Here is a 12,019-nt window from a genome sequence, read left to right on the forward strand (position 1 = left end):
CGATTTTCCTGTTCCTCAAATGCTGCCTGACCTGCTCTGCAGATAATGACCTATCTTCACTATCACGTAGCTGCGCCAGGGTTAACTGTATGGATGTGATCAGTGTGGTGAGTCTTCTTTCATGTGAAGCTGCCAAAAGCAAGTTGGAGTTATGGTTGGGTTTTTTTTAATGGTCTTTGGATCTTTATTATGTTACTTAATTCAAATTCCTTAGTGCAGAATAATTGATTCTTTCAGTCTTAGACATGAATAGATATGACTTGAAGTTTGTGAGAAAATGCATGTCATGTTATAACAAAACTTACTTGCTGCAAGTTAATTGCTGCTAAATGTCTAATAATTGCACTAAATGCCAATCGTCAATGCTTGTGTTAGTTTGAGCATGTTCACAGCACAACAGGAAAATATTAATGCTAAAGCTTTCATCAAGTGTGATACCTTACATTTTAAATTTAGAATAACGGCAAGAATTAGCTATCAAAATACCAATGAGTTTAATTGTGCTTGCTGTTATTAATGTGTGAATCTCACAACTTGTGGCAAGGATGTGATGCACCATGCATCGTGAATCATTATCATTTACAATCTGCACCACAGCTGTTATCCTCAAGAGAATGACTGTTCACTCTCAATTGTCTCATGGTTTCAACAATTTGCTAATAAACTCAGTCCAGCAAGTTAAGGCTGGTGCTTAACAGCTTCAGAAATGTTTTAACTGAGCTGTATTTTCCAAAAGGAATCAGACTTAGAAGCCCACTCCTATATGTAGTAAATTTTAAGTGATTTTTTAAGGGCTAAATACTTACTTTCATTCCTGGTCTTTCTTTCTGTTTTAACCCTAACATCCTCTCCCTTTCTTTATTTCTCTTTCTGTATTTGATTTGATTCAATATCAGAAAACACTGGCAATACTCAGCAAGCAGGTAATAGTTGTGGGAAGAAACATTTCAGATTGATGACTGTTCATCAGAACTAGGGAAAGTTTTCCTTTTGGGTAGCAAACAATGAAGACAATATTTCATTAAAATCTTAGTATGGCTATCCCTTTTCAATTCTCTTTATTTCTCCAGGTCACCTTATTCTAGTTGTACAAACATGAAGAATTGATCTGTCTTGTACAGTAAAAGTTTTTTTTGAGCAGTTTTGTTGAGATTGGAGGGGAAGTTGCTGTTTGTGGATGTTGAGTTATCTGGCTTTACTTGCAAACAAGCCTGTGATTTCTGGCAGATACATGGTAATACTACCAGCCACAGGTTCCCCTCCAAGCCTCACACAACTCTGACTTGGTATATGTTTCAATGTTTGTTCAGAAAAGATCTAAACCCTGGAATTCCCTTCCTGTTGGCACTGTGGTTATCCCTATTTTCCAAATGTTGCAGTGATTCAAGAAGATAGCTCACTACCACTTTCTTCAGGGCAATTAGGAATAAGCAGTAAATTCTGGCCCGGCCAGTGATACCCATATCCCAGGAACAAATAATATGAAGCAAAATAAACAGGCCACAGGTCAACTTTAGGCAAAGTTAACTTCTTATTGTGGCTGACAGTACAGTGCCTTTGTACCATAATTTAAATTAAATTATCTACGCAGTAACTTTAAGAATGAGAAATTGTAATTTATACTTCTCAAAGCTTATTTTTGCTCCCTCCACATGAATATTAAATATCTGGCTCCTTTTTGAAAGTTTCTAATGTCTACTTTGAGGCACTATTCCAACCATTTATTTTGCTTTGAGTAAAGCCACCTTAGTATAAAACAACTCCACAGTAATTTAAATTTACCTCCTTCACTTTTGTTTCTCTAGCTTAAATTAAGCTCCGAATTATGAGTTTACTCGAAACTAACCATGTACTCTCTGGGTAACTCCCTTCACCTTCTCTCTAGACCAAAAAGTCTAAGGGTGTCAAATGTTCCTTCATACTCAGGACTATTATTACTGATCTTCTCTGCTCTCTTCCTAATTTGTCTGTTTTTATTTAATGCAAAATTAAACAGAATACTCAAAATCTGGATAGTGCATTGTGTATTTTTCTGTCTTGTCACATTGATGAGTTTGCAATCCAATCCATTTCTGAGTCTCCCTCTGCAATTTCAATGCCTTTTGTTCAATACATACTGAGATCAACATGGAAAAACTAATATTTTTCAGTAGTTCATGTAAAATCTCATTAAAATTAGTACATTAAAACTTATGACTCCATTTTAACATAATGTTTCCACATTGACAGGCAATACATCAAATGTATTTAAAACCCTGACTGACAGCATTCGATGACTCAATCCATTGAAAGCGGTTCCGTCCGTTTTGACACAATTGCGCAGTAATTCCGTCCTAACTAACTGAACAGCTGGACATTTCTTGGCTGAAGGTGACTTTGATGATTGCTTTTCTTTCAATTGAACTGCGGATTTAATTGCTTTTGATGTCAACATGTGGTGAAGAGCTGAGAGAGTTCTTTCAGCCCAGATGATATAATCTCACAGGACAGAAATGAGCAGCATTCCGAATGGTAATAGATCATTCAGTAACTGATTGTGCATTATGCTTAATCAAATTACGATAGCAAAAATGTTGCACTTCTTGCTCCTGTCATGATAGCTTAATATTCAAAGCACACAACAGCAGTGTAGAGGCTGAGTTTTAATCCTGGGGAAAAACTTGTGCCTGGTGTTAAATTTTGAGGAAAATGTCAACCATGGAGAAGGCTGAAAATAATTATCTGCACACTGTTAATAACTTAAATGAAAATGCAGAGTAACTTAGTAGGACATGTTAACATTAAAAAACTTAGAGAACATTAGCATGGCTTGAGACTTCATTACATTGTCGTAAAATTGGAAGGGAATCTTCACAAGATACCTGAAAATAACAGAAACAATTGCATTGATTAACTTCTTCAGAGTTAGCAAACTCAAATAATCTGACTTTTCAATCTTACTTTGAGCTCCAATTTTTAAAAAATGTGTTATTTATTTTACTGAATCAACTATTTCTTTCAATTTTTCCAGTGCAAAAGTTAAAGTCGTGCAACATATATCAGGTATTTATTGTCATAGAAAAACATGATCCCAGGGTTACAGGAGCAATATACGGAGCAACAGACTTACAACAGTGACTACACTTCACACGTACATCCCAAATGCTTTGGAAGATCGTGAAACCATGAATAGGTGCTGCATAAATTATAATTATGTATTTTCTTTATATATATATGAAATTTTAGGGTTTTCTATTAAGAGATGTAGCATAAGAATTTATTTTGTTTGGATTGTACAGATATTTTCGATCACTAATGATGACACAGCAATGCGTAACAAATAGAACAGCAAAAGCTGCATATGTTTTTTTCAAGGTGGCATGTGAAGGGGCATTTATCCATTTTATTGCACTGCTAAGTGGGGAAGAAATACTGAGGATTTATGAAAGGTTATGCTGGGCTTCCAAATCAAATACACATTCATTCCTTTTTCAAGTCTGTGATCTCTTAATGTCTCACTGAATATATGAGTTATGCCAGTTTAATGTGATTGACTAAAAATGAGCTCCAAATTGCTTTTGTGCATGCATTAAATCACAAGCTTTTAAGAGCATTTTCAAATTAAACATATTCTAATATGTTGAGTTTTGGTGACATACATTGCATAATAATCACTCAAACTTTTGTTGCTGTTTCAGCATTGGAAAAACACATTATAAGACAGAGTTCTAAACTCTGGCTAAATTAGATGCTCAGTTTCATTCTAAAAATGTTTAAATCAAGGTATTTAAAACCATTGTGTTTATTTTGTCTTTTTTTTTCTACTGAAGCCAGAGTTTGGAATAAATACTTCTAAAGTCCGTCCAGAATGATATCACCCACAGTTCTTTGCTTTATTTCAAAACATTGATTGCCAAAATAAAAAAAATCCACATTTGAACTTTAGGTTCTGAAACATGAATATTGAATCCATTGCAGGAATCTATCCTGGTTTAGGATGAAGGTAAAAGGCCTCAGTCTCTGTACCTTTGGCTCACACGCACTGGGATTCACAATGAGACTACAAGAACTCGTCTTATTTTTGACCATCAATAACTGTCAGAACAAAGTCCCACTGTGTTGACTTGAACATTCACGATTTTAGTTGAAATTTGTGGTTCTTAAGCTAAAATGTTAGAAGTGGTATATGAAATATTTTCTGATTTGAAATTCTCAGCATCAACATCAAGCTAATAGAAGGCTGGCAGCCATATAAAGCGTCCTCTAGACCACCTAACAATGTCCCTGACTCAAGCCTCAGAGTAGCAATCTCTAATATTCCTGTGTGCAAATGTTACATTTCACACATTGCTAGCTGCAGCCTTTCTGAATAAGATTACAGAGTGGAACCAATTTGTACTATTGGGTTTTAATCATTTAGGAACTGGATTGAGATGAGCAGATTGATGTCAAATATAAATTCTTCAGCCAGCACACAAGAGCGTCAAAAGTATCTTCAAACAATATCCCAGACATTCAAAACTACTAAAAGCATATATTACAATCTCTAAAGAAATTGAAAAGTATAAATCTATCTTTGACCACAAAATTATTAAGGAATGTTTCTATTATTCTTAGATTGCTATGTTGAATGCATTTATTTGAACTGTAAATAAGCATAAATGCAATATTTGTTTACTCAAGATTCAATTACATTATGTCAACACATCAACTGGATTGCACCAGCTTTTATTTAGACTTGGATTATTCTGATGAGTACTTGGTGATAATAAAGCCACAGTGTACTTCACACTTTCCTATGAAGTTTAGTTTACGTTGTTGACCAAGGATAGAGTTTAGAATGAATACTTCATAAATCTGTCCAGAGTAATAGCCACAAAAATGCAACAGAGGTGAAATGTTGAGCAGACAAGTGCAGGATAATGGCACCACAGCTTGGAGTTCTCTCAGCTATTCGAGAGAGCCTAAGGGCTGAGTGTTCTGATTAGGTTTAATTTACAGATAACTGCAGGGAAAATTCGCTCCCCACTCGGTTCCTCTGTGAAGCTGCTGCTGAATCAGGTCTTCAAATTTACTTGAAGCATTGCATAATTCTGGAGGAATTTAAACATTGTTTAAAAACAAGTAAAATTGGATTATAAACAGAGTAAACAGACTAGTGAAACCTGGTCTCTTATTCAATGAGGAATAATGGAAATTAACTATGGGCTAAAACTAACTATTAGTAGCTGTTCTCAAAGCAATCAGAATGAAGTTAAAGCTAAATTGTATCATTTCAATCTTGTAAAACATTTTTATTTTTCAGATGTAGACATAACATTGAGTTGCTGCCACTTCAAATGCCTAAAGTATGCTGGTGTGAAACCCAGAAAAAAACAAGATGTTTAAAATCAACCAAAAATGAATGAACATAAGACTATAAGAAATAGGAGCAGAAGAGGTTCACTATCATTTTATCAAGGGCAGTTAGGGATGGGCAACAAATTCTGGGCTTACTAGCAATGTTCATATTTTAAAAATAATTTCATAGAAACAGAGCAACACAGAAAATAGAAGTGAGATTAGACCATTCGGCCCTTCAAATCTGCTGTACCATTCAATATGTTGGTGTCTAATCATCCAACTCAGCATCCTGTTCCTGCTTTCTCCCAATATCTTTTGATCCATTAAGTCCTAATAAACATATCTAACTCCCTTCTGAAAACATTCAATGTTTTGGCCTCAACTACTTTCTGTGCCTGGCTCCAGACGAAGAAATTTCTCCTCATTCCAATCCTAAATGATCTACCCCTTGTTTTTGGTTGTGATCCCTGGTTCTGAGTTCCCTGTTCATCGAGAACAGCCAGCCCATGTTTATCCTGTCTAGTCCTGTTAGAATTTTATAGGTTTCTATGAGATTCCCCCCCATTTCTCCTAAACTCCAGTAAATATAGGGCTGACTCATCCAATCTCTCTTCATACAGACATTTATTGGCACTTCATATCTTATTGTAGACTTACCAGCTTCATTCACAATAGTATTCATTCACAAGCAGCTTCAAGCCATCTTTTGCAAATGATTTAAATTTTAAGTTCCTCAGGATGAGGAATAGATATTTAATGAGAGAATGAAACAGTTTTCAATTTATCATACCCCAATGTCGGAATTATCTGGCACGCAGCTGCTTCTTCACTGCAACACAATACTGTACCCTCATATCCATCACAAATAAACATATCCATTTTACTTCAGGGAGTTATTCTTTCAGAGAACTAGTTTCATGCTAAGTGCTGATACGGCGGAAGACTTATGCTGTGGACTAGTGTTGATTAATGAATGGGTTAAGATTGTCCAACATCTATTCACTTCGTCTCATCTGAGATTTCATCCTGAATTTCAAGGCCCAGATTCTGATTCAAATTTGAGGGGCTTGAAGAGGTGTAACCCCTTGAGTTGCCCAGTGTATAATTTGTTTCACTACATGGTATACCATTCAAGAATAGGATATTGCTAGTTGTCTGCATGTCTCTGCAACTCAGATGGTGTTGTTGAATAGCTAGAATTCTGAACTTACAGAAAATGCCTCCCATCTCAGTGCAGTTCACACCTCCACTCTTGGATCAGTGAATCCATTCTTTCCTTCATTTATCAGAACTGGTTTTTCGGTCCGTGTGTGCCACACAAGGATCTGTAGAATAAAGCAATGGCAATGTGAATACTGTACTGTGTGCAGTGGGAAACTAGTAAGATATAAAATAATTACTTAACTGGGAGAGGTTCCTATCATTTTGTCTTGTACTGGATACTTAGGGCATTTCAATGGTCTGTCCTTCAGAACCTATTCTTTGCACATTATCTGTGTCTGATAATGTAGGATCAAGTATTATTCATGTGATTAAAGGCCACCTAAGCAAATGATAATTCCATTGCCAGCTCCAACTGAATGTGTCATATTTTAACTTGGCAAAAGATGGCATACTCAAACTGGGTAAAACTTCAACTTACTTGAATGAGCATCTGTACACATTAATATAATATATTTTGTGTGCCTATGTTCAAACTGCATGTCCTTGCCCATAAAAAGATGCAAATCATACAAATTCATATACTAATGGATCATTCATAGTGTGCCACAGCTACAGGCAAGCGTTAAAACCTGAAACGAAACCTACAGCTTTTAAATAATTTGGTTCTTTTCAAGAAATCGTGCTTTATTTTACATTGAACTTATGGCTAGGGAAAAATCAATGGAATATTACTATCATTCAGGTCATTTAAAGTATTTTCCTGAATGTCTTTTGTGTTGTGTTAAATGTATTTGATGTATACTTGATTAGTTGTTGAGTTAAGTTATTGGCATATCATGACTTCTTTCCTCTTTCAAATAATGAGAACTTTGCATTTAGTAACTTGCATAAAATCTAAAAACCCAGGGACCCATTAACAGGCCATGTAGCCCCTCCTTCATTCACTTCGATTATGGTTGACCTGTATTTCAACTACACCTACCTGCTGAGGAACCAAATTCCTTGATTATGAAATGTCCACCTTATTAGTTAAAATTTCAATTGCCCCAGCATTTTTAACCTTTTTGAGTAAAAACATTCCAAACGTTTACAACTCTTCTGTACAAAATTGTCTCTGGATTTCATTCCTTGATGTACTAGCTCCAATTTTAGCATTATGAACGTGTGTTCTGAAATTCTCTACCACTGGAAGTATTTTCTCGCCATCCACTATTCAAATGCCGATGTCATTTCAAACACCCTGATTAGATCAGCTTCACCTTTCTAAACCCAAGGGAATACAAGTAATTATATACAAGCTATTTTGTAATTTAACCCTTAGCATCGTTCTGATTAATTGCCAGGATATCCTTCCAGAGATATGATTCTAAGATTGAACACAGTATGTCAGGTCCGATCTAACCAAGGTTCTGCATTACTGAGACATAACTTCTTCCCCATGAGACTAAGTCTCATATACTGTTGGTTTGTTGATTACATTTTGTTCCTGTAGCTAAGTTGTAATGATTTAAGAATATAAATAAATTCACACATTTTTCATCCTCTTAGTTCTAGCCATTAAGGAAATGTTTCATTTTTGACTTCTTCACAGTCAAAGTTAATTGAACTCCTTCACCATATTCATGCCCAGCCTCTTAGTTGATCTATGGTCTTTTGTAACATCCTATTCTAATTTTGCAGATTGTTGTGCTTCCCAAATTAATGTCTTTTGCACATTTGGATGTATTATTCTCTAATCTTACAGCCAAGCCACAAACATATGAGATGGAGCCTGCAGCCCCAGGGTAGATTTCCAATGAACACCAATTGATACATCCATCCAATCCAGCACCACTCTAATCTAAACATCCATCCAATCTGCAACCTTTTAATTTATAGGTATCCCTGTCCCATCCCATTTCTTCCAGGATGAGAATATTGCAGAGATGGCAGGGGTCACTCAGAGATGAGGGGAGTACTCCATCCACCAAAGGATGAGTCCTCAAGTCAGATTTTGACAGTTTTGATCAACTAATTGGCTGCAGCCACAGCTAATATGTCTTTTAAGGACAATGGCTCAAACCTAAGAACTGCCAAAGCAAAGTGCTGTTTTTGCAACCATCTCAGCAGCACCATTGCTAATATTAATGGGGTTGGTAAGGATGAAGCCATATCAATATCGTGTGCTCTCAAAGTCAGGTAACAGGAGTCCAGGGAAGCAGGGGCTATGGCCAGATAGGCAGACATTGAGGGGTTAAGGGATTTGATAGAAGGTAAGCAGAGTCATTGCCATGAGATTTGGCCAGTTCTGCTGGGGTTCCCTAGGTGGCAATAGAGTGCTGAAAAGGAAGCCCTTTCTGTCACAGTCAAAATGCCAGAAATGGCAAGAAGAGACCTACTGATCTCCTGGCGAGTTACTCATCTGCCACCTTTCCCATAATTGAAAAACTGGTTTGGTGATTCCCTAATGCCTATCTGTCCCATTTGCCATCCATCTCACCTTCCAGCCTTTCGCCAACAGGCCTGGAAAGTCCCAGCTTTGGAGTTAATCCTGGTTTGTAGATCATATTGTAAACATGCACTCTCTCCAATTCATCTTGTTCCTATTAGATTTTTGAGAAGAAATGACACAGATTCATCACGTCTGTCCTCACTGAGAAAAAGTATCCCTATCTGAGATACACAGAATAGTACACATGGATTGCACAACAACCACAAGTAGCAGTGTGTGCAAAGGCTCAGTAGTTGGGAGATGGAGACTGATCTGTACCTCTAACCTACTGACCACTTTCAAGGCCAATCCTTAGTTAGCACTGTCTATCCTGTAGCACTCTCAGTTACAGATCTCAATGTAATCCATAATAGACTCATTCCAGTTATAAGGGGAATTATCAAAAGGACACATTAGCATTTGATTCACAGGACCTTTAATAAGGAACTGGTGTAAGCCCACCATTGCATCAATGGAGTGGTGCACTATTTGTACTGTATATGGCTGCTATAAGATAGAGTCAAAACACAGAAACAGACCACTCAACCAATCTCTGATGGTGTTTATGCCCCACAAGTCACTAAATTTGGTATGCAAAAATATCTGCAAATGCCCAATTATCAAATAAATAAATCGAATACATTTTAAACCCTTTCATGTGCATATTCCACCTGACCTCTGTCTTAGGCTAATACATGATACATAGTCACTTCCTTGAAAGTGTCTAGAACTTAACTGCAGATTTCTTTTATTCTTCTGTGGAATGTGAATGGTGGTAAAGCCACTGTCTCTTGTCATAGAGTCATAGAAATGTACAGCATGGAAACAGACCTTTCAGTCCAACCCATCCATGCCGATCATATATCCCAACCCAATCTAGTCCCACCTGCCAGTACCTGGCCCATATCCCTCCAAAGCCTTCCTATTCATACACTTATCCAAATGCCTCTTAAATATTGCAATTGTACCAGCCTCCACCACATCCTCTGGCAACTCATTCCATACACATACCACCCTCTGCGTGAAAAAGTAGCCCCTTACGTCTCTTTTATGTCTTTCCCCTCTCACCCTAAACCTATGCCCTCTAGTTCTGGACTCCCCGACCCCAGGGAAAAGACTTTGTCTATTTATCCTATCCATGCCCCTCATAATTTTGTAAACCTCTATAAGGTCATGCCTCAGCCTCCAACGCTCCAGGGAAAACAGCCCCAGTCTGTTCAGCCTCTCCCTGTGGCTCAGATCCTTCAACCCTGGCAACATCCTTGTAAATCTTTTCTGAACGCTTTCAAATTTCACAACATCTTTCCGATAGGAAGGAGACCAGAATTGCACGCAATAGTCCAACAGTGGCCTAACCAATGTCCTGTACAGCCGCAACATGTCCTCCCAACTCCTGTACTCAATACACTGACCAATAAAGGGAAGCATACCAAACGCCTTCTTCACTATCCTATCTACCTGCGACTCCACTTTCAAGGAGCTATGAACCTGCACTCCAAGGTCTCTTTGTTCAGCAACACTCCCTAGGACCTTACCATTAAATGTATAAGTCCTGCTAAAATTTGCTTTCCCACAATGCAGCACCTTGCATTTATCTGAATTAAACTCCATCTGCCACTTCTCAGTCCTTTGGTCCATCTGGTCCAGATCCTGTTGTGATCTGAGGTAACCCTCTTCGCTGTCCACTACGACTCCAATTTTGGTGTCATCTGCAAACTTACTAACTGTACCTCTTATGCTCGCATTCAAGTCATTTATCTAAATGACAAAACGTAGAGGGCCCTGCACCGATCCTTGTGGCACTGCACTGGTCACAGGCCTCCAGTCTGAAAAACAACCCTCCACCACCACCCTCTGTCTTCTTCCTTTGAGCCAGTTCTGTATCCAAATGGCTAGCTCTCCCTGTCTTCCATGCGATCTAACTTTGCTAATCAGTCTCCCATGGGGAACCTTGTTGAACGCCTTACTGAAGTCCATATAGATCACATCTACTGCTCTGCCCTCATCAATCCTCTTTGTTACTTCTTCAAAAAACTCAATCAAATTTGTGAGACATGATTTCCCATGCACAAAGCCATGTTGACTATCCCGAATCAGTCCTTGCCTTTCCAAATACATGTACATCTTGTCCCTCAGGATTCCCTCCAACAAATTGCCCACCACCGAGGTCAGGCTCATCAGTCTATAGTTCCCTGGCTTGTCCTTACCGCCCTTCTTAAACAGTGACATCATGTTTGCCAACCTCCAGTCTTCTGGCACCTCACCTGTGACTATCGATGATACAAATATCTCAGCAAGATGCCCAGCAATCACTTCTCTAGCTTCCCACAGAGTACTCGGGTAGACCTGATCAGGTCCTGGGGATTTATCCAACTTCAACCGTTTCAAGACATCTATCACTAATTTCCCTTGAGATGATACTGACAGCTGCCTCCTTAAACAATTGCACTATGTCACGTGCAGTTACACTGCCAGTATGGTTAGAATGGGAACTGCAGCATTTTGATCCAGCAACAGTGTAGGGGTGACTACAAAGGGTCACATAAATATATGAAAATGCAAACAAGGAGTAAGAGTCGGCACTTGGCCCTTTGAGCCTGTTCCATCATTCAATAAGATCACGGCTGATCTGATTTTAATATCAGTTCTTGCATACCAATTCCTGCCTAAACCCAAAAAACATTCTTGTCTTTGATAATCAAGAATCTATCTACCTATCTTAAAAATATTTAAGGTTTTTACACTCTTTACCTTTTGAAGAAGGGAACTCCAAAGATTCACAATCCTCTGATTTTTTTCCTCATCTGTCTTTATTGGACAACCAATTATTTGTAAACAGCACTCTTAGATCGATATTCTCTCACAAGAGGAAACATCTTTTCCATATCCACCTACAAGTCCCTTCAGGATCTTAAACATTTCAATTAAGTCACCTCTCACTCTTTTAAATGTCAGAGAATATGAACAAAGATGGTATGTGGCTTTGAGGAAAGATTGCAGTGATGTTCCCATGCATCTACTAAACTAGTCATTCTAGTTAATTACCTTCATGGGTTTGGAAAG

General features: G+C 37.9%; 1 protein-coding gene across 1 annotated transcript in view; it reads right to left on the reverse strand.

Annotated features, from left to right (window-relative positions):
* Positions 1 to 12,019, reverse strand: part of LOC132820719 (galactosylgalactosylxylosylprotein 3-beta-glucuronosyltransferase 1-like) — a 116,137-nt gene that overhangs the window by 15,179 nt on the left and 88,939 nt on the right. The window contains exon 6 of the mRNA XM_060832984.1: positions 6,534 to 6,647. Within this exon, the coding sequence (XP_060688967.1) occupies positions 6,561 to 6,647 (87 nt within the window). The 3' untranslated portion in view covers positions 6,534 to 6,560. The remainder of the gene's footprint in view (positions 1 to 6,533; positions 6,648 to 12,019) is intronic.

The sequence above is a fragment of the Hemiscyllium ocellatum genome, chromosome 12 (assembly GCF_020745735.1).
Source record: "Hemiscyllium ocellatum isolate sHemOce1 chromosome 12, sHemOce1.pat.X.cur, whole genome shotgun sequence".
Taxonomy (NCBI): Eukaryota; Metazoa; Chordata; class Chondrichthyes; order Orectolobiformes; family Hemiscylliidae; genus Hemiscyllium; species Hemiscyllium ocellatum.